General features: G+C 39.2%; 1 protein-coding gene across 7 annotated transcripts; it reads left to right on the forward strand.

Moving 5' to 3' along the window:
• The first annotated feature begins 517 nt into the window (after positions 1 to 517).
• Positions 518 to 22,837, forward strand: CLIP4 (CAP-Gly domain containing linker protein family member 4). Of its 7 annotated transcripts, none has more exons than XM_031552311.1 (18): positions 524 to 561; positions 879 to 1,002; positions 2,678 to 2,739; positions 3,277 to 3,423; positions 5,683 to 5,825; positions 6,692 to 6,785; positions 7,137 to 7,298; positions 9,427 to 9,545; positions 10,302 to 10,538; positions 12,566 to 12,701; positions 12,972 to 13,112; positions 15,649 to 15,729; positions 17,487 to 17,627; positions 18,030 to 18,164; positions 19,302 to 19,425; positions 20,064 to 20,125; positions 20,498 to 20,570; positions 21,104 to 22,837. In XM_031552311.1, the coding sequence occupies exons 4-18, from the start codon at positions 3,291 to 3,293 to the stop codon at positions 21,423 to 21,425; spliced, it is 2,103 nt and encodes a 700-aa protein (XP_031408171.1). In that variant the 5' UTR covers positions 524 to 561; positions 879 to 1,002; positions 2,678 to 2,739; positions 3,277 to 3,290; the 3' UTR covers positions 21,426 to 22,837. The 7 variants fall into 7 exon arrangements, with proteins under 7 accessions (XP_031408172.1, XP_010704802.1, XP_031408171.1 ...); XM_010706499.3 differs by having other exon boundaries at positions 5,686 to 5,825; XM_031552313.1 differs by having other exon boundaries at positions 2,678 to 2,719.
• Positions 22,838 to 22,893: the final 56 nt, after the last annotated feature.

Below are 22,893 nucleotides of genomic sequence, written 5' to 3' on the forward strand. Positions count from 1 at the left end.
AGGGGGTGACGGGACCGGGGTGGGCACCGCGGGGCGGCGTGGCCCACTGTGCGAGGCTTCCTTCCGACGGCTCTGCGTGCCCTCTGCGGGAGCAGCCGGGCGCCGCCATGCATGGGCAGGCGGCGCGGCGGAGGCCTGGCGCCCCGGGCTGCGGTTTTCTTCTTGCTCCCACGGACGTACATCAGCAGGTCGTTGTTCGTAGTGCTTGTCCAAAATGGCACCCACCTGCTGACCAGGCCTGCTGCTGGGCTCCCGGCGCAGGTGTGTGCCATCGCTTCGAGTCCTTCAGAGCTTGCAGGTGTTGTGTGGTGCTTGCAGGGAAGCAGTTCGCTGCTGCTTTGCAGTAAGGTTGGAAATAGTGCAGTCTACACGAAAAAGTGGATCCTGTGTTACACAACTTCTTGTTGGGTGTTAGGAAGCCTATGCTTGCCCTCAGCCTTGGCAGCAGCACTGTATGTGCAGATGATGACTATCAAATTCTCTTAATTCTTTTTTTCCAGTGATATTTCTCTTTCGTTTTCAGGTTGCATTTGGATCACAGCAACGTATGGCTGGCAGATAGTAAGTATGGTGCACTCTGCTGCACTAAGCTGCATCTAGCAGTATTTAATAATGCAGTGAAAAGGAAAAGTGGCATTTTTTTTTCATTGAGTTTCTCTAACCATTTCCTTCTGCCCTTATTGACTCTTCCATACTTGGATTTCTGGAAGCTATTTCATTCCATTTTCCATCTGAGTCAGTATATCTTGGCTGTTATTAATATCTCAGTGCTGTGCCGTTCTCTTTGAAACGGAAGTCACGACAAAGATGGTGTTTTTCCCCTTTTTCCATTTCTTAGAAATTGTCGTCAAACTTTTGCTTTCCTTTTGCCTTTCCAGGTGCGTGTGTGTCACGCTAACTGTTGTCATGCTCATGTACTTGAGCTTGCGGGCTCTGGAGGTAGTCACAGGTGCAGAACGTGTTGCCTTGACCCTTCATGTTTCAGTTCTGAGTCATAAAATGGTAATATACTTCAAGATCCTAATAAAAATCTCACGCTTTAAAGATGTAGGCCAGGGGCTGTTGGCGCTGGTGTGAGCATTTGAAGTCATTCTTAGTGGCGTTGTGTTGGCACATTCATTGTGGTGCTTGGGTCTTAGTGTCATCTGCCCATCAACCCGAGTTGTTCCCCGGCCTGCTTTGCTCAGTTGTTTGTTTCATTTGTGTGGGATGGATTGAGTTCTTCCCTCTGGCCCTTCCATGTAAAAGATGACTTGGCCACTTGCAAAAGCACTGATTCTGTTCTGTTCAGTCTGTTTGTGTGCAGTACACAGCACTGTTTGTACTACCTTTCAAATCTCTCTGCTGATCTCTAGTTCCAGCTGATTTTGCAATCGAACCTTATGCATCTCACCTGTTAGGAGCTGCTCAGTCAGGTGTGGCTACTTTTGATCGTATTGCTTTTGTTTTTTCACTGTTGTACTGGCAGTGCTGTGTGGAAATCTTTTAATTCCTTTTTTTTTTGTTTCTGGCTTAATGGGTTCAGTTGTCTTCTACATGCATGCATATTACTTGTGTGTTCTGTAAGAGTGTTGTATGTGCTTCCCATGGAAAAATGATGTGGATTTGTACAGCTTTGTTTTGATCAGTCTCTGAACAAATATCAGAGGGTAGCAACTGTATTTCACTGTTCCTTACAAACAAGATGAAATTACCACCTTACATTTTAAAAGACTTCCTAATGCACTGTACAAGAAAGTCATTGCTGTCAACGTTTATGATAATAATAAAGCTATTCAAAATGTAAACTGTATGTTGCTGGATGAAAACACCAATTGAAATAATTAGTGATAATTTTGGCCCTGTTGAATTGACTGCTGAAGCCAATGCAATTTAATAATGTAGTTGGAAGAAATAGTCCTGTCATTCCCAGTAACCTCCCCCTTGATCTTTCTTTTGTGCCAACACATGCATTTATTTGTACAGGTGTAGCGGACTGAGGAAGTAAGCTAGTAGGAGAAAAATGATCATTTGTCATCTGGACCTCTTTTCCAAGTTGAGAAAACTTGGAGGTGAACTGTCCGTGACGTGGAAGAAGAGATTTTATTTCCTTCAAGATTGGCAGCTGCAACCGTTGCTAAAATGTTTTCTATGTGCGAGGTCCCAAATGGTGTTGCAAATTTATTTGGGAAAATGCTAGAATAAATGCATTCACTTGTTGTGTGTAGGAGAGACAAAACAAATCTTTAAAATCAAAATAACAAAAAAACCCACTTTTTCCTTCTCATTCACTTGTGCATGGATAAAATGTAATAAAACCAGGCATGCCTTGAATCTCCATTAATCCTTTCTTTCAGTGAAAGTGTTTAAACAATTCTGAAGCCTTAAAGGACTGGCATAATGTTCTCCAAGATGAAAATGTAGACTCGTTTAATAGATGTGCTCCTTTTGCTTTACTTAGCTATGAAGTTTCAATACACAGAAGTTCAGGTTTTTCAGCTATGAGATTCAGTCTGTTTCATTCAAAAATAAATTTTTTTTCATTTGTTGCTGGATTTGCCCAAGTAGATGTCTTATGAGTGGTAGCCAGCTCTTCTCTTCTCTTAGCAGGAAGGCAGTAAGTAGAACGCAGCATGGCCTGGTTGGAACCCGTCGCTAGAGCTTTGTGTGGCCATCTCATTTTTCTTTTCTCTCCCAGGTTGCTGTAAGGCTTGAAAACTTGGTTGGAAACAACAGCTGGGTGGGTGCTCTAACACGGCGGTAAGCGTGCTATTTTAATACACAGAGAGGAGAAGCTGGGAAAGGAGGCGATAGAATCATGCATCCAGGAGTGAATCACTCAGTGATTAATCTTGCCGCATAAAGCTGCAGACAGTTCAAGTCATGAGAATTAGAAGAGGAGAAAGCAGTAGCTGGGAGCGTGTTCTTGCTGATAGTGTGAGAGAAAGATATGTGCCAAATGTGAGGAAAAGTATCTGATGCTTTAACCTTTTCCTGAAGTTGTAAAGCATCTAAATCTGTTTGTTATTGCTTGTAGTTCCTAGTTACAATGTAATTTTCATACTGCCTGAGTGGGAAACTGATGAAATTTCATGCTCTCCATTAATTACATGTGAGTTTGGTGGTGAAATCAAATCTAGAAGCTGAGTATCCTTGATACCATGCTGCAATCACTTCTAAGAATTAATACATTTTATTAGTTCGCTAGAAGATGATATTTGTGTGTTGCATTTTAGTGCAACAGAACTAATCCAAAGAATTTCTAACAATGCTGTTCTTTTTTCCTTCTTGCTAAAGGGGCTTTCTGGAAGATGACCATAGAGGGTATCCCAGAACCTTCCTTTGAAGGAGATTCTTTCACTGAAAGAGATCGATTTCTGTTTCCAAGCTCTGAAACATCTGTAACTTTTTCTGTTGCTGCAGCACCGATGCCTTCAGACTGTGGTACGTATGTTAACAGAAGAAGAGTTTGTGGTAAACAGTGAGTAAATTTGAGTGATAAATACTGAGAAAAACTATTGACTCCTTATACTCTCTTTTCAGAAAAAAAAAATACTGCTTATTAAATGGATTTTGTTATTTTAAAGGGAGATGAAAAATTAAGACTCATGCTTTTCTCATTTTTTCTTATTACATATACTTTTAATTATGTCTTTTAACTTCTACTGTTTCTTCTCTATATGTGGATTGGATGCTTACAGGTCTAGATGTAGAATTGGATATCATATTAAGGTGCAAAATTGCATTAATTAAATTCAGCTCTAGTTGTGCATGCATCAAGCTTTTTCTCAGTGGACTTTCAGTATTTAAACAGTGTTTCTGTTGGAAGGGTAGGATGTTTGTAGTAGTGAGGGCTGTGGGAATGGTTGTTAATGGGAAACTATAGCACCTTCTGGTGACTGGCTTTTGGAAAAAATGTCAAATTGTCTTCACGTGTTTATAATAATATTTAAAACAGGAACTACAATAGATTAAAATGTCCTTTTGTCTAATGATCTTCATAGGTAGCTACAATTATAATGTCTTCAAAACGGCATCTATATACCTTAAAAACCAAAGTTTTAAGGTATCTAGATGACATTATCATCTTACTGTAGAACTTTTTCTTTTAAAAGATTTTTCTATATGATGATCTTGCAAGCACTGCAGCTGATTGGCTGTTAAGCACTTATGATGGTTGCTGTTGATATATTTTAATATTTTTTTTAGCCTTGCTGGAGTTGTTTACTGGTATGATTTGGTTCATGTTAATAGCTGGAAAACTTGGCAGAATAAGTCACGTAAGGTGATTAATCTTGTTGGCTGGTCATGTTTCCTTCATAGCTTTCAGCTTGAGATAACTGAAGTCTACACAGGGGCTAAATATTAAACGAGAAATCAGAAGATCTGTGTCAGTGCATAGGACATCAGTTAAGAAGCATGCTTTCTGTAGTGCAGGGAAAGGAGTGGTGTTATTTTTTTTATTTCATGAAGGCGAGATGCAAATAAAAAGTCGTGCTAAACATCAGCGATGGCGTCTTCCTTATTCATTCTTACTGAATCAAGGAAGTGCTGTTAGAGGAGCACTGAGTACTCGGGAAGTGAGCTGCATATGTGCTCTTGTTTGTTAATCCGATCTAGAATTGTGGTGTGCTCTCTTTGAAGAAAGGTTAGGGTGGTACGTCCACGTACACGCAGTCCTGTTGCAGATGTCTGATGCTATATGTTAATTATCCTTCGTTAACTATCCATTCAGAGAGCGTTTTACCTGTGGTTGGTGCAAGCTGATGTACGTTAACTTGAAACTTTTTTAGAAGGAAACTCCATGACAACTGTAGCAGGGGTGAAAGCTGAGTGTTTTCCATTATTCCATCGTTTGAAGATGGTAGTTGGTTCTGCTTCCCTTCCTTCTGCTAATAGCTACTGCTATCCAGATTCTTTCCGAGTTGGAAGAAATTCCATCAGTTTAAAACAGTACAGTTTGTGTATATGCACAGATATATGCATGAAAGTAATGCGAAATACCATGCTTGAATAATAAGGTATCATGACATTCTCATGACTGAATTTTGGGTTGCCTGAAGCAATCTGAAGCTTAAAATCTTAAAGATAGTTGGTTTTTTTTCTCTCACCTTGATTTGATAGCTTATTTTGTTTGTTACCTGCAGTTGCTATCAGGTGGGATGGATACATTCAAGACAGGAAAAAAATGGAAGCCACTAATGCCTTCCTGATTTGTGTGTATGTTTTGCTATGTTTTATGTGAACTCTGATGGAAGGAGAAGGAAAAGATGTTTTATGGCATATGGAAGAATGGCATGTATATTTCATCACTTAACTGAGACATCAAGAGGTTTGCCTGTGCTTTGGGAGCAGCTTGATATCAGCAGCATTGCCTCGCTTGAATCAAGGCTGAGCCATTGTTGGCATAACCATTGCTCATCTCTGCTGGTCCTTGCCTAAACTTAACCTTGTAGTACTACTTTATTTGATCCCAATTCAAAACTTTTTCTGACTGATAAGCAAGACTTTATTGTAAATAGACCAGACATTAAAGAGCCTTATCTGAATTAATCAGATATTCTAATTTTCTAGTGGTTATTAATGGAGTAATCTCTCTTGTGTTCTTTGCCTCTGAGATTGAAAACTATACATATTCTTGGAGAACGTTAAAACTTCTAATTGTACGTAAGCACCCCCCCTTTTTTATTTTTTTTTTTAAAGCAGAGTTTTCCTTCTTTGATCCCAATGACGCAGCGTGCCAGGAAATACTTTTCAACCCCAAAACGTCCGTTTCTGAATTGTTTGCTATCTTAAGGCAATGGGTTCCACAGGTCCAACAGAACATCGATGTTATTGGGAACGAGGTGAGGTATAAATGAAGGTCCTCGGACACTTACAGCATTAAATGTATGCTTTAGTGACACCAATTTAAAACAGTTGATTCAAAAGCAGGACTGTTCCTAAATGCACATACAGGTTTTGCCTTCTCACAGTTACTGGTTAGTGCCTTATATCTCACGTACTTTCTGTTTTCAGTTGGAAAGGAGGAAAGGATTGGTTGACAATTCAGCATGTTTGGATAGATGGTAGAAAATGAATGTTTCTTCTCACAGTGGTTATTTCTCAGAGGCCCTCAACCTTGGTGCTTCATGTTCTTATTTAAGAGTAATTATAAAATTGATGCATGAAGTTTCACTGAAGCCTGACCTTAAGGGTGATGTTTCCAAGGCCAAAGTGAGGTAGAATCCAAAATATTTTTGAGACTTGCAGTAGGCTGCTTTCATAGGACCTGCTGTTTGTGTTCTATCTTACATTCATATTTTTCTTCTGGATTACAGGCTTTAATGGGTAAAATTCTTCCTACCATAATGTAACAAGTTTTCTAGGGGGGAAATCATTATTGAGAAACCAAATAATGGGAGGGTGGGACTTCTAAATGCTGCAGTTTTCCTGTTGTTCAGTAAAATTTTTAACTTTTCAGCATATGTGATATATATCATTAGTAGTAGTGTAAGAAAGTTTTAGAAGTGTTAAGTAATGAAAGTTAGCTATATTCAGATAATGCTGTCTATTACATTTCTGCACCTTGCTCAGTTCTGCAGTTACAGTGTAGCCTAGGAAGCTTCTTTGTTATTAGCAAACAAAAAGAACCCATATCTGAATTAACTTGCTAAGTAAGGCTGATGTCAGGGATGTACCACAGCTAACGTGTTTTCTTCTCGTCCCTCAGATCATTAAAAGAGGTTGCAACGTGAATGACAGAGATGGACTGACTGATATGACTCTTTTGCATTACACTTGCAAATCAGGGGCTCATGGTATTGGTGAGTAAAGAAATGTCATTATAGACGTACCAGCTTAATTAATTCAGAAAGGTTTCTACCATTGAATATCACAGAATGTTTTCCTGCAGTAAACTGTAGTGCTTAGTTTTGGCTTCCAGTGGCTGTCAGAAAGGAAGATACAGAACTGTGATGAGGTTATGGCTGTGACAGTGGTGTAGGTATTTCAAAAAGCAGTATTAGTTTTAAAATCTGTTTATTATAGCAAACTTTGTTTCAAGCTGAGGTACAAACTGTGAGCTAAGCTATGTTTTGTTTTATACATAAATATGTGCATATTTCTGAGGGCCTGGAAGCAAATCTGATGCATGTTTCAAAACAATTGCCTTGCAGGTGATGTTGAAACCGCGGTAAAATTTGCAATGCAGCTTATTGATCTGGGTGCTGATAGCAGCTTACGCAGCCGTTGGACAAATATGAATGCCTTGCATTATGCTGCTTACTTTGATGTTCCAGAACTTATTAGTGTTATTTTGAAAAATGCAAAGCCAAAAGGTAGGTGGTGTTACTACTGTTTTGTGTAGTTGTTTGTATTCTGTTCACTTGTGCTTTGTATAAACTGATAGAGAAGTATCTAAGAAACAAAAGCAAATATGTTAAATCTAAAAACTTCACATGAGCCAGCAGCGTGTTCTTGCAGCTTGGGAAGCAAATGGTATCTGGGCTCCTTCAGAAGAGGGGTGGCCAGCAGGGACAGGGAGGTGATTGTTCCTCTCTACTCTGCCCTTGTAAGGCCCCATCTGGAATACTGCATCCAGGTCTGGGGTCCCCAGTAAGAGAAAGGCAGGGAGCTGTTGGAAGGGGTCCAAAGGAGGGCCACAAAGATTATTAGAGGGCTGGAGCATCTACCCTACGAAGACAGGCTGAGGGAGCCTTCCAGTACCTAAAGGGAGCCTACGTACAGGTTGTGGATGCTCCATCCCTGGAGGTGTTCAAGGCCAGGTTGGATGGGCCCCTGGGCAGCCTGGTCTAGTCTTAGATATGGACGCTGGCAACCCTGCCTGTTGCAAGGAGGTTGGAGCTTGATGATCCTTGAGGTCCCTTCCAACCCAAGCCATTTTATGATTCTATGATTCTAAGTTGTTTGAGAAATAAGGGGATGGACACAGAAAATGAAAGGTGTGGGTGTTGTGGCAGGTCCCTGGGGTTTTTAAAGTGCCTTACTCATTGGGAAGTGTGTTTGAAGCACTGGGAGAATGGTAAAGAAGAGGTGGAGCTGTGACTAAAGCAGCTTTGACTTGCTTGTTTTTCCCCACATCTCCACTACGTAGAAGTTTATATCTAAGGAACAGCTTGACTTCAGTGTTTGGCATAAATAAATACATACTTCTTAAGAAGATAAAACGTCTCTTTGGTGGCCTTATCAAACGTGGAAGCTTCACTATTTGCATACTACTGCACAGCTTCTACCAAACTTTAAACTTGTGGTATTTTAACATTTGACAGATAAAAGGCAGCTTTGCTTACATAGCTGTGGTTATGACTGCAGAAAGGAATACAGTCTTTTTTTCGTGCATGTGCACGAATGTATTTGTATTTGGAGCATTTGTAAAATACAGTTAAACTTTAATATCTTTCATCTTTTTAAAGTCAGTCAATATTTCTTAGGATGTATCAAATTCACATACAGATCATTTAAATATGGAGAAGTATGCCAATGTTTACATCTTATGTGCCCCCAAAAGTATTAATTTGTATAAATGTGTTAGGATGCTGATAAAATCAGGGTGAATTTTGTTTGTTAGTTTGTGGACAGGATTAGTGTTTTTTGGGACAGACTTAGCTGTAGAATACCAAAAGTCTCCCACAGCTCTTAGGAGGAAAGCTTTGGGTCCCTCATCAGTATTTCAGATTGGTTCACTGTTGCAAATATTCTTGTTATTTGGTTTGTGGATGAAATCAGCTGGCATTTTAAATAAATGGTTATATACATAACTGACTTAAGTTGACACCTCTCTTGTATAGTTCAGGAGAAGTACCCAAGACTAACTTAGAGCACATTGAAAGATATACAGGGAAAAATTAATGCCAGTGTGTATTGTGAACTTCATCTGATGCAGTGCTGTGTTTTCTGAGCTGTCTGTGCCAAACCCTTCTGTGTGCAGTTCTTTGGAAACAGGAATTACGAAAAATGGCTAGCTCACATTTAATTCTTGGCCAGTGTAAGTTCATCTGTGTAAAGCAGAGGTAGAATCAGTTTTCCATTGCCCTGTTACCTGCTTACAAAGGAAGGCACCTGGTTGAAGATGCATCTTGTTTAAACATTTCAAGTCAAGTAAAATATAAGTATCAGAGAAATATGAACGTACATGCAAACCTGTTTCTTGTTAATTTTGTCCCTGTAGGTTGGGTATCTCAAATATCAACAGTTTTGCACTTAAGTCTTCAGAATTATAAAGTAAATGAGAGTAAAGGCTTGTCTTCCAAATTAACTCATGGTCTGAATCAACATTTGCAGATAAGGTTGATGCTCTATAGAATTGCCTCTCATATGTATTCAGTACGTAGCTCATTTTGTTTCTGTATAAATGTTAATATAAATTATAAAACTGTGCCCTCTCAGGAAACTTTTAGGGTGGAAAGTACAAGTAACATACTTACCTCATGTGACATTTAATTGCAGATGTGGATGCTACCTGCAGTGATTTCGATTTTGGAACAGCTTTGCATATTGCTGCATTTAACCTATGTACAGGAGCTGTGAAATGTTTGCTGGAACATGGAGCAAACCCTGCCTTTAGGGTAAGATGTTAGGTTGTATACACCTCAGTAATTATTTGTTTATCTGGGGAAATATAGCTGGAAAAATGGAATAGTCTGTCCAGGTTTGGTTAGCTAAATATCTATTATGTGAAGAGAGAGCACCTCTTGTTTGTAACTTGTAGTGGATGATTTTTGTATGCTTTGTCATATTTGTGTGTTGAAGTTTGTTTTTTTCGTGTCCATGTGTAGTTCAGTAGTTCAAGTAGAGTTCCATTTTTGATGTTTTAACTCTCATTTGTGTCTTGCATCAATTGTGATGGCAGAGGTGGATCTCTTCAGAAATACAGAGGTGAAGCACGTGGCCTCTGGAAACTCACTGTATTACTTAGTAGTTTACTTGGTCAGCATGAATAACTGATAATAAAAGAACATCAGCTGCTCTGCTTTGTAACCATACAGTAGACCTGATGGAGGTCAAATGCTACTGTATGCAGGCCACCAGTCCTGTATGTATTGTAAAGTGTAGCTGGTATCTCAGTTCTCCATTTTCAAATTCATTTTCATGGGACATTGTAACTGTCAAAAGTCATTACATGGTATATCATCTGATGACGTGAAATCTTTTGAGACATCATTGTTCAGCAAGTTCTATGTGATATGCAGTCCAGATATCTTTGAAAATGTTTTTTCATATCCAGGTGCTTTCTTTTCCCACGTGTCCAGAGTACTGATAATGTTCTTATGGTTAAGAATTTGTTATGCTATTAAATGCTGTGTTACGTTATGCTTTTATAGAACGACAAAGGGCAGATCCCAGTGGATGTGGTTCCTGATCCAGTAGATATGCCACTGGAAATGGCAGATGCAGCAGCTAGTGCAAAAGAAATCAAGCAGATATTGCTGGATGCGATGCCTCTGTCATGTGACATCTCAAAAGCCATGATTGCAAACTATGATCATATCACAGGCAAGGCCATGCTTTTATCACTTGGCCTGAAGCTGGGAGATCGTGTCGTTATTGCAGGACAGAAGGTATGATGAGTAACTTGGTAAGTGTGCAGATGACAGTGAGCTGTGTTGTGTGTGCTGGGTGCGCTGCTGGGAAGGGATGTCATCTAGGGAGCTGGGAAGTCTTGAGGGGTTGGCCCAAATAAAAACCTCATAAAGTTCAACAAGGCCAAGTGCAAGGTCCTGCACCTAGGGCAGCAGGGATTGCGAGCAGCCCTGTGAGGGAAGGGCTTTGGGAGCAGCGGTGGATGGAAAAACAACGTGAACTGGCAACGTGTGCTTGCAGCCTAGAAAGCCGACTGTATCCTGGGCAGCATCAAAAGCAGTGTGACCAGCATGGCAAGGGAGGGGATCATCCCCTTCTGTTCTGTCTTTGTGAGGCCCCATCTGGAGTACTGCATCCAGGCCTGGGTCCTCCAGCACAAGAAAGGTGTGGAGCTATTGGAGTGGGTCTAGAGGAGGCCACGAGGGTGTTTAGAGGGCTGGAGCAACGCTCCTGCAAAGAAGGGGTGAGGGCTTGTCAATGGTTTACGGGCTGGTTTGGCTGGGCTTGTTTAGTGTGAAGAAGAGAAGGCTCCAGGGAGACCTCATTGCATCCTTCCAGTATGCAACAGGAGCTTATGAACAGGAGGGACGCTGACTCTTTACATGGTCTGATAATGCTAGTACAAAGGGGAATGGTTTTAAATGAAAAAAGGGGAGGTTTAGATGAGATGTTAAGAGAAAATTCTTCGCTGTGTGGGTGATGAGTCACTGGAACAGGCTGTGCAGAGAGTGGATGCCCTGTTGCTGCAGGCATCGAATGGGCCTTGGTCTCTGATCAAGTCTTGGGTGACAAACCTGCCCATAGCCAGGGGGCTGGAACTAGATAATCCTTAAGATCCTTTGCAACCTAAGCCTTTCTGTAACTCTGTACTATTCTCATGACTTACGGACAGTCGGTTTATTTATTCCTTTGGAGACATATTTCAAATCTGAGTGTCTGAAACCCCTTCTGGAAGGTCTGAATTCTGGATGCCAGTAAGGATTGGGTTACAGAAAGTAATGAGCTGAATGTATTTGGAAAGCTGCTTTGACATGAAACGTCTGCATCTGTGAACAATTTTTTAAGTGTCTTGTACTACATCAGCACAGTTCATTATTTATTAATATTTCTGGTGTTACATCAGGATGATAGTAATATTTATTGCTTAGCATTCATTTGTAAATTAACCCTATTAGCTTCCAGAAGGCAATAAAAAAAAAACAACACTATCAGTTCTACTTAACTTAGGATAACCCAGTTTCACTGGTGCAATGCAGCTGAAATCTTTGAAGCAGTGCTTTGCTAAAGGGATTGGTGTGTTGTTCTGTGGAAGTATAAGAACATAGCTTTTACTGGTCTAACTCACATTTGAATAGCTTTTAAGAAGCTTGTTAGACACTATTTAAAAATGGATTTGAAAAATTGAACTTTGTAGTTAATGGTCATACTTCTTATTCTGATATCAACAGATCTGGAATGATTGAAGAATATTAGTACTTTTTTTTAAAGATTTAGAATATTTTTCTGGTAAACATCGAAGGTATTTGTGAGCAAAATTTTATGTTTGTGTATGTGTGTATATATGAAGTTTCAAAAAATAAATTAAGAAACTTTAAATCTAGTATTTCCATGGAATCTTCAATTCAGCAAGTTTTCCAGTCAGGTTTCTAGTACTGTTCTTGTGGAAGGCACTGAAAGTAGAACTAGGTGGGCATGTACCTTGCTGGGTTTGAGTTGTATCGTACAATAGGTGCTTACTGTTGAATTCCTATCTGTTACATGATCTGTCAATAGCAGCTGCTTCTGCTCAACAGACACAGATGACTGATAGATATTGGAAAATGCAGTGGCTGGCATTGAAAGATAGGAATGTCAATCATCGAGGGAGATCATTATGTTTGTATTTCTCATCTGTTCTGATTAAAAGCTTGGTAATTACCAGCTCTCTCCTTCCTAAGCTATAGTAGATTGTTCTGAACCATGCATTTTTAACAATATCTTTCTATGTTGTTGCTTAATGCTTTAGGTTGGTACGTTAAGATTTTGTGGCACAACAGAATTTGCCAGTGGGCAGTGGGCTGGCATAGAGCTGGATGAAGCAGAGGGAAAGAACAATGGGAGTGTTGGAAAAGTCCAGTACTTCAAGTGTGCACCGAAACGTGGTATAACCTTTATTTTCATTTCTGAAATTCTCTTAAAACATAAATTAAAAAAGTATTGGAAGATACAAACCTTTTGGGGAAATAGATAGATTTGGGTGTGGTTTCATTGTTCTATTTGAGTTAGTCCTTGCACCCTACAAGTGCTTCAACAGTAGAACAAGCCACAGTTGTGGCTAAAAGAATACTTAACAGCTTTAAGAGAAAGCAAAAAAGTGTAACGATGTTAATGTTGTCCGTGGTTCTTTTTGGCCATGCAACCCTCTTTTCCAGGTATATTTGCACCTCTCTCTAAAATAAGCAAGGCTTATGATCACAAGAAAAGCTCCATACGAAGTTCTTCCACACGATCTTCACCTCTGATCAAATCCAAGAAAATAGATGTGACGCACGTAACTTCCAAAGTGAATTCTGGTGAGTGTTTTCTCTTACGTTGAGACAGGATAGAGAGATCAAGAATGAGCACCAATCCTGTAAATATTAGTATGAATGTACTTATTTGGGCTTAAGTCATTGCGTGGGAAGAAAAGGTGATAATGGACTGCATGTTGCTGTTACTTGATGTTCATTGGCCAGGTACTGGTGGGACACTGAGTACAGTTGTTCAGTGATTACAATGATCTGATGTGCTCAGAAGTTACAGTCTTTATTATAAACTCTATAGGCACTCATCAGAACGTTTATTCTCAAATGTTCCAAGTGTTACCTGAGTGGCTCTGATGTCAGTGACATGTCTAAAAATAGTGTGATTTAATTTCCTGCGATGTTCCTGGGTAACTTGGAACACCTTGCTGAAACCAGTGAAAATCTGGAAATAAATGTAAATACAACTTTGTTTGCAGAAACAGAATACATTTATTTTCTGGCAAAATGATCCTGGAGCTATTTAACTGATTGTGTTTTATTTGCTAATTAAATTCTCTGAGTAAATCCAGAGGCAGATGAGAAGAGAATGGATATCCTTGTGTTAAATATTACGTATATGTAATATATATAATATTACGTATTGCAAAGGATGTCTTTTGCCTTTTGAATCCTATTTTGGTGATTCTTACTAAGGCAGCTCGGCTTCAAGGATGGAAGAATACTCTCACACTGCCATGTTAAGTGGCCTAAAGCCTCCCCTCTTTACCAGCATGATGCAGGCTATAAAACAGTGTGCGAGCTGGTAAGAGAGCGGTGTTTTAGCAGCATCGTAGAGGATTCATGTAACCCAGCATGAGAGGAAAGTAAGCCCTAATTATGTGTATTTACAATCAGCAAAGATTTAAGCTGTTTGTAAACTGATGTCCTGCATGACAGATTGCCCAGAGTGGTTGAGAATGCTCCCATCCTGGAGCCCTCAAGGCTGAACTGCACTGGGCTGTGAGCAACCTGGTTTAGGTGGGAGGTGTCCCTGCCTATAGCAGGAGGTTGGAACTAGATGATTTTAAAGGTCTCCTCTAACCCAAACCATTCTATGATTCTTTGATAACACGCTTCTGTGAATATTATGTTAGCAGAACTGCTCAGGAGCACGTCTGTGTTGACTTTGTGTTCTTCGGTGATTGATTCAGTTTGTTGTGAATCGTTCAGAACCTGCTAGACTATGACAGAGAGCAGTGAGGCCTTTGTCACAGACACAGTGCTCAAGTCAGGTTAGTCATGAGCTGCCTCTTCTGTCCCAAAAGGTGCACGGGCTGTCTTTGTAAAACATTTGACAGTTCCTTTAGGTAAAAATCAGAGTGAGTTACGCATCATTTGCCCAGCGGTGCTTACATCCACAAACAGTAATCTTCAAGCTGTCGCTTTTAGGATGTTCATGTCTTGAAAGGTCCACTAGAACGAACATGCCTGACTGATCACTGGCTGCTGTGGGAGGATGAAGCTGCATAACGCATAACTTAGTTTGCCTGTGCTCATGTGCATTACTAGATTAAATTTCTTCTTTCCTTTAAACTCCATGCCTGCTTATCACTAGCTTGTAAAGATTAAAAAAAAAATAAAAAAAAATTTATATGCTTTTTGTAGATGCAGTTATAAGTTGAAAAGTAAAATGATACTGTATAGAGGTTTCAGATTTCATTTATTTCTGCTGGATTTGAATCATCCATCAGATTGATTATAGGTTTTTTTTTTTCCCCAAGTTTCTAGAAAAGAAGATGACTTCAAATTGAGAAATACGCTAGCCACAGCATGGTAGTTTTTTTTATCTGATGTTTTGATGGCTAAAATATAAAATTTCTGAAAATGTATCTGCACATGAATTCAGCCCCTGCAGCTGAATTAAGCTGACATACAGTTAAATAAAAAAAGATGGGAATTCTTTTTTGTAAGAGGGAAGGGGATGCACCAGGATCAACTTATTCTCCTTGAGGTAGGGTAGGGAATGGGCAGAAATACACAACAACTGTTCGTTGCTTGTAGCAGGTTTCAGTACCTGTTTGTGCACACCACACCATTGCTGCTCTAAGAGTTAGGCTCTTCTAGGCCATAAAAATGGCACTGGCATACTTGCTTCACTATTTGTAGACTGAAGACTTGGTCTCAAACTTTATGTAGTCTTCAGCGTAGAAATTGTGAACTGAATACCCGTGAATAATATACATGAAGTGCTTGTAAAGTCTTTGTGTTTATGCAATAGATGTAAATGCTTGAAAGATTTAAATGAAACTCCTTCACTGTAAACATGAATATCTCACAGGCAATTCTGTTGTGTGATGAATAGTTTGGACTGTTTTAAAATGCGTGAAGGTGTCTGACATCCATGAGAACAATTCTGCAGCCTTGTTTTACCTGCTCAGCAAGAGTCTGAGGAACTTCACAGCTTGATCCATTTAATCTGTGCATCTGCTAATCTGCAGGTCTTTTAGATTGAGTTTGTACATGGCTCCCCTTAAAACTGCTGTTTGTTGTTAGCACACACGTATTTAATTGTATATTTATATATATATTTATTTATTTATTCCAGGCATAAATAAGTCAAGAAAACCCAGTGGTTCTGAAAACAAATTCATGACCGTTAACAGGGGAAAAACTGTACCTGCAAAAGGTAACTAAATCAATGTTACTTTTTTATTTTAAACCTAGTCTCCTAGTAAATGATCTTACAGAGTATTGCAGGTGTACCTCCTTGTGTTTCTGAGGAAGCCCTTTTGCTCTGTGCTGCTCACATTCCATAATAATCTTCATCAAAATAACAAGTATGAGAGAGAATTCAGAGAAGACAGTGCGATAACTAGAGGTGTATAAAATGTGACTTAAGAGAAAACACTGTAACTTGTGATTGGATGAATAAAAAGACAAAAGGCTGAAGGAATAAAACAAGAGTCTTCCAAATGCAAAGAACAATATAACATCTTCTGCATATGTAAAGAGAGTAAGAAAAGAAATCTTGAGCTAAAAGTCTGGTAACTTAGGCTTTATATTACGGGTAAAAACATCCTCTAGCAGTAGTAATTACGTGGTGAAGTAAGTTGCTGAAGAAGCTGTGAGATCTCCCTGACAGGAGGTTTTTAAGAACAGATCAAACTCTCATCTGCTGGGGAAAAGCTAACACAGTTGTTTTGCCTCATGGAAGAGGAATGGCTTATTTGAGCTGCTGAAGTCCTTTTTGCTGTTTCTTCTCTTCCCATCCCATAATTTCCCACAAAATGAAGCATCTCATTGACTGCTTTAGCTTTCTGTACTGCTGTATCAGCAGTTGTTGTGTTCATGTGAGAACACTGGGTGGTTTGACCTCCATCTAATGTGATTTCTAACTACAGACTTGTAGTATGTGATTGCAAATGCGCACATTTTTTATATTGTGGACTTGGAGTTGAATTTTTCCTGTTCTGTCATCGTTCATTTACTAATACGCATTATCATTTGTTCAGTGCAGCATAGCTGCAGGCTGTTCCTCAGGAGTCTTCAGACTTCTGTCCTCTGCCCATAGGTACCAAAGCTGTTGCTTTGATCCATCCCCCTGTGTTTGTCTTTCTGCAGTTCTTAATGTTTTTGCCGAATAGAAGGATTAAATCTTACTGAATACAGTAACCCCATGCTGATGTTGAGGTGCGTTGCAAAAAATGATATTAGTAGGCCTCTCAACTTTCTGCAGCGTTTGATACGCAGGATTATCTTAATATATGACATTGATAAATTGAAGCATAGATGAGACTGGCTGTACTGTGCCTCGCTTTGTGAAGAGGGTAGTAGGGACAGGAGAGAACAGAAGGAGAGTCTTGAAAGTGAGGGATGAAAGCTGAACATAAGTCTTATCAGACAGCCTAGATGTCAAGGTTTGCAAATGGATATAAAAAGTGATTTATGTCCCATTCTTATTTTATAGAGCAGACTTTAATATTAATACAGTATGGAATGGGATAGAGTAGGCTTTGATCCAGATAATAATTCATTCATGTGGTATCACCTTTCTTAGGCTTCTCATCGAGCCTTTAACAGGCTGCATGCTGGAGGAAGGGGTGATATGATCACTTATTGACGCTTCCATAGCACAGTAAATCTGCTTGAGGCTGTCTGCAAGAACTTCTGTAGAGTAAGAAAGAAGAGCCTTTTGGAGACCTCTCTCACCACTAAACTAGCACCTTTCTGCCAAGGGAGGATCAGATCTACCTATGTCATTCCTCATAGGTGGTTGTATAACAAGTACTACTGAAAAGCCCTCTATTTTTGACCCTTCACTTTGTATTCAGCCCACTGGATGGACAACAAATAACTTCTTTCAGAAGCTTTCCATTCTGCTTACTCTGTTCTTTTCCAAATATCATCTCTGAAGGACTATTTCTATTTATTTGTCTCTTCAAGGTTTTCCTGAATACAGCAGCTCTTCCTCTTCTACTACCTCCTTAGAAGGCAAGCAGAATTACGCTAAGAAGCGGAACTCAACTGGCAGCAATAAAAAGCCACTGACTAGAGTGTCTTCTGCTTCATCTAGAATTAGTGCTGGTACGGTACGTTTCTGTGTTAAATGGGAAGGAATGTTACTGTTGGATTGAATACTAATGTAGAACTTACACGTGCGGTTTCAGAACTGGAAAAGGTTAAGGAGAGGCACTTGGGAAGTAGTTTATCTGTACATTTTAAGCTTTGCAACTTCTTAAAAGTTTTCTAGAACATCTTCAAGCAGAAAAAATGTTAGTCTTGTTTGCCACTGTGCCTTTCAGCTGCTGAGAAGAGTTTCATGCTGGGGCAAAGCAATTCTATAGGCAAAATCTGTATGTATTCCCATGTGTTTAAAATACACTATGGTAAAGATAGACCTTTGACCAATCAGTTGGTTCACTATCTCTGAAGAATTTCTTAAAGATGTAAAGCTAACAATGCCAAATGTTGTTCTTCTGTTAACAGGATTGTACAGTTCTTCTCCAGCTCCAAAGAAAACCCCTTATGATGAGAGAGGAATTCAGGTTGGAGACAGAGTACTGGTAGTAGGACAGAGGACAGGCACTGTTAGGTTTTGTGGGACGACAAAATTTGCACCAGGTAATTGCAGCACTCTTTGTGTATGTTGTAGGATAGTTCGGACTAGGTTGCACGTGAGAACAGAGACATTAAGAACTTTATCTTCACTCCCTCCAAAATACTTTAAATGTCAAGTTCTGTCTGTATTATCTTTCACTGAACATAAATAAGATAATAATTATATATATATATTATTATAATATATAAAGGAATAATTGTAATCTATTGCAGGGTTAATGCAAAAGCAGTACACATTGGTATAAGTACCAAAGTCTGTTGGATTGATACATAATCAGCAATATTTGTCTTATAGCACTTCGTGGCATCAATACTCTCCATTTCCTATTCTTTTTGCTGCAATGCAGATCTTTATGTCTGGAAACAGGAATGGGAGAATCTGACAAATTGAGACCTTTTAATTCATGAGTTGTCATTCCTGTGCTCCTTGAGCTGATAATTAGAATTAGCATTTTATCCAAAGCCTTAGTACCAAGTGACTTGAATTAAATTTTGGAGTCTTTTGGGGATGGATAGCATAAGGCCTGCTAATGGAGTATGAAATCTAGTGCATTTACATAATTAGCTCACATTTATCACTCGTTACAAATGATCAGGCTTATTAATGTCCTGATGCCTGCTCAGCGTTGTGCTGGCCAGTTCCAAATCACGCCCTTCTCTCCGTGTCATACCGTCAGCCTTGCAATTTGTATTAATTAGAACTCGATAGATGGAGAGAAGGAAGAAATTATTATCAGAACTGAAATTTTAGTGCTGATGGTCTCAGATGAAAGCATGTGATCACAGGGCTGAGGAGGGAAACTTGAACATCTACTGCTGTTCTTTTATGTCTCTGTTGTCCACTGTTACATTCAATAATGTTCCATTCAACTTCAGTATACACACCAAATGTTTTACTCTCTCTGTATTAAGTAAAATAACATTTTTTCTGAAAGCATATGAAAATGCTGAGAGACTTATTCCTATACAGCTTTTTGCCTAGTTATTTTGTATTATATATTTTGAGATCTATACCTGTTTATCATTATTACCTAGCCAGTTTCTGTTTCCTTAATGCAAATGAATACCTAGTGTCTAGACAAAGGAAAGCCTGCCGTGTTTTGGTAAGAGGTATCTTTGGGTTGTTTTAAAACCTGGTAGGATTCTGGTGTGGAATTGAACTGGACAAGCCTCATGGTAAGAACGATGGCTCTGTGGGTGGTGTCCAGTACTTCAGCTGCCTTCCTCGCTATGGAATATTTGCGCCTCCTTCTCGTGTTCAGAGGTAAGCACTGAAGCAGGTGTAGTGGTTTTGTTGTCAAGTGCTTTCTTAGTATGTCTCCCATGAAAAACAGTTTTGAAGTAGATATGAGCAGATACAGAAGAAATAATCTTTGTTTTCTTCTGCTAGTGGAAAGCCTGTAACCTCCATTAAAAAAATCTCCTGGTTTTTAGATCAGCTTCCTAAAAGCAGAATATAAATTGGAAATAATGCTCCCCCATTTCTCTCGCTGCCACTTCAAGTATTTTCATTTCATGGCCTCCATCTCCAGGACAGCCAGTGTTCATTCAGCCTTACCTTTCTGACCTAGTCCTGATGCTCCAAGCAAAGTTCAGTTCTAAAAGGAAGTAGTATTTGGACGTGACTGGAAATCCTATTTTCATTCCAGCTAACTGTATGGAAGTCCCAAGAATTTGGGATAACATCACCTCTAAATGATAAATGCTCTGAATAAAATAACTTGAGTATACTCCTTAACCATACGCATCTCTTACATACCAGCCTTCTTACACCAAGGTCTTTTGGGTGGGGTTGGGGAAGGAAAATTAGAACTTAACTAGTGTTTGACAAGAAGTACTCAGCAGTAGTTTTTACTAAAAATTGCGTTGAAATGGTATCTTTGTTGTGTTATTGCTTTTCAGATTAACAGGTTCGATGGATTCTCTTGCAGAGACTTCGAGTAAGATAAATCACGCTTTTCCAGGTAGGTGGGTAAGATGCTGTAATTTACCATGTAGCTTATGTAGCCTGCTGTAGGCTACCATTCCTTAATTAGAGCCTGCAGCACTAAGGTCACACCTCTGAAAGCACATGAGATTTTCAAGGAACCCAAGGTTATTTTGTGAAAAGCCTGCTTCCAGTTGCCTCTTTTCAGCTTGTTTTAATTTCTTTCGTCTCAGAACATATAAAACATTATGGACACTTACGTTCATGAAAAGTTTCATCAGTTTCCAAACTGGAAGGGAGAATGTGTAGCAAAGATAGTGGGAGCAATATAAAGGAAAACACAGAGATAAGGGACTCGTAAACAAAAATCTTTGTAAATCCCGCATAGCTCATTAACTTTCTCATTTAGGTTTTAGACGCAGTTTAAGCACAACTTCTGCATCTTCACAAAGAGAGATAAGCAGAAGAAACTCCTTTGCTAGGTGAGTATTTGGGTTTTAAGATGTTTGGGTGAGCCGGCTGATAGCTTTACTGCTGCTTGCTGCAAAGAAAATCTTTGTGCTCATGAAGTGCTAGATGTTATTGTATACACGCACTCTTTTTCCTCCAGAATTACACAGTAGCCTATTGTTTTTTCTGTGCCTATCCTAAGATACAGCCCTTGGATTCAAGGTGGCATCAAAATGTTTTCCAATTGCTCATCGCTGCATATTTTACAAATTCTTGTATTGCCATTCAACTGTTTGAATTCAGCAGGCCTTGGTAAAGGACTGCACTTTGTCCTGCCTGCTGTACCACCTACCATGAACATCAAAATCTTGGCATTGAGTGACAGCAAATGGGTTCTCCAAGTATTTCAGACTGCCCTCTGTTGTAGCACACTGAAGTTGTTACATGTTTTGCTAGTAATATGAGATCAAACACAAGTTTTCTTATGCACTGCACTAAGTTAGAAATGTGCTTTGGGTGTTTTATAGAAAGATACCGACTTTTTTCCCCCTGTTTTTTAAACTAGATCCAAGAGTTCTGTGTCACGGCACAGCTGGAGCCACCCCAGCACAGCTACAACAGAGGGACTGGTGAAGCTGCACGAAGGCTCGCAGGTTCTTCTCACCAGCTCCAATGAAATGGGCACCATCAGGTACATTGGTCTGACAGACTTTGCGCCAGGGATATGGCTTGGCCTTGAGCTGCGAAGTGCCAAGGGGAAGAATGATGGCTCTGTGGGGGAGAAGCGTTACTTTACCTGCAAGCAGAACCATGGGGTCTTGGTTCGACCTAGCAGAGTAACCTACCGGGGGATCAATGGGGCGAAACTCGTGGATGATATCTGCTGAGCCAAAAGATGCTCAGATGATAGGAAACATCTAAAGCACACAGGATGCCAACTTATTTTTGAATTATCAAATCTGCATTTATATTTTATGTATAGATAAATATATATTATATATATTTGTATTTATATATATACACACACACTAGGTATATAGAGATATATATAAACAAACAAAAGTTTGGTGACATTAAGAAGTCAAACCACTGCTCTATTTCTCTTAATGAAAACAGCTCTTACCTGGGAAGGTAATTCCAAAAGCATCTTGGTTTTGAGCTGCTGTGTTATTTGAATCATGCTCCAGCTGGAGAACATGAGTACACCTAAAGTTCTCTAGAGTTGCTTTGTGATTCATGCAGTATTTAAACGATTTTCCTCTGTGTAGTAATGAACTGATAATGCTTTGTGCATTGCCTGCTTTTGAACAGAGGGGGTGGTTAATGAGTGACATTAGTCTGTTCACCAGGCACTATGTCAATTTCAATACCAGCTGCTAGCAATAAAAAAAGACCCTTTTTTCCAAGTAGTTGTGAGATATTTCTATGTTTTATCATCAGATTCCTCTTCTTTTTCCCCTGCCATTATCTCCTCCTGAATCCAAAAGGGCTGATAAATAAACACAGGTATTTGCAGTGATCCTAGCAAACAGCAAATAAGTAAAGAGCCTTTAAAAAGCACAAACGTAGTGCATGTCAGGCAGTAAATGTATTGTATATAATATGAAGCACTCCTTAAAATAATGCACTTTGCACTCTCCTGAAGAACTCTCCCTCATTTATAAAGGTTTGGTGTGCTGCAGGCAATGGGTATCATAGTTTTTAAATGCACAGAAACCCTGAGAGGAGCTACGCAACATAACTGTCCAGTAGTCTCTACAAATACAGCAGTATGTGTTATGGGCTGGGTTTTCAAGCAAGCTATAAACACTTCAATTATTTGGTTTTTTTTTTTTGTACAGTTTCCAGTGTAAATTTCTTAGAGTCTTAGGATAAGTTAAAGATAATTTTACATACAGCACTGTAACATAAGTTGACATGACATCACTTGCATATCAGCCTTTTTTAAAAAAAGCTTGTACTTGTCCATGTTTTAAACATGTAATGTGTTTTAATTGCTCACCTTTATCTCACTATTATCAGGGTGGTTCTGTGTTCCAGATGATCATCTTATACTTAAATGATCTGCTTGCTTTTACCTACTTGAAAGAAGATACACTTTAAATGAAGTTAATATCCTATTTTTAGACAGAATTCTGCTGCTATTATGTTATTTTAAATACTACAGTAGCTATTTTTCCTTGGCTGTATTTAAAATATTGCATATTGTACTCTAGCTTATGGGGTGTTATTAATTGAATATAAAAGTTGTAAATTTTGAACGTAAAAAAAAAATAAAAATCAGTGCTTTATATTTGAAGATGTACCAAACTCAGTGATGTACTGAACATGACTTTGTCCAATATCTGTTTCTTG

The sequence above is a fragment of the Meleagris gallopavo genome, chromosome 2 (assembly GCF_000146605.3).
Source record: "Meleagris gallopavo isolate NT-WF06-2002-E0010 breed Aviagen turkey brand Nicholas breeding stock chromosome 2, Turkey_5.1, whole genome shotgun sequence".
NCBI classification, from domain to species: domain Eukaryota; kingdom Metazoa; phylum Chordata; class Aves; order Galliformes; family Phasianidae; genus Meleagris; species Meleagris gallopavo.

Bases quoted from the DNA above. Each gene is read 5' to 3' on its own strand.
- CLIP4 (XM_031552312.1), top strand. From the start codon at position 3,291: ATGACCATAGAGGGTATCCCAGAACCTTCCTTTGAAGGAGATTCTTTC. The intron at 3,424-5,682 runs GTACGTATGTTA...TTTTTTTTAAAG, and splicing joins ACCGATGCCTTCAGACTGTG to CAGAGTTTTCCTTCTTTGAT. The intron at 20,126-20,497 runs GTAGGTGGGTAA...TTTCTCATTTAG, and splicing joins GATAAATCACGCTTTTCCAG to GTTTTAGACGCAGTTTAAGC.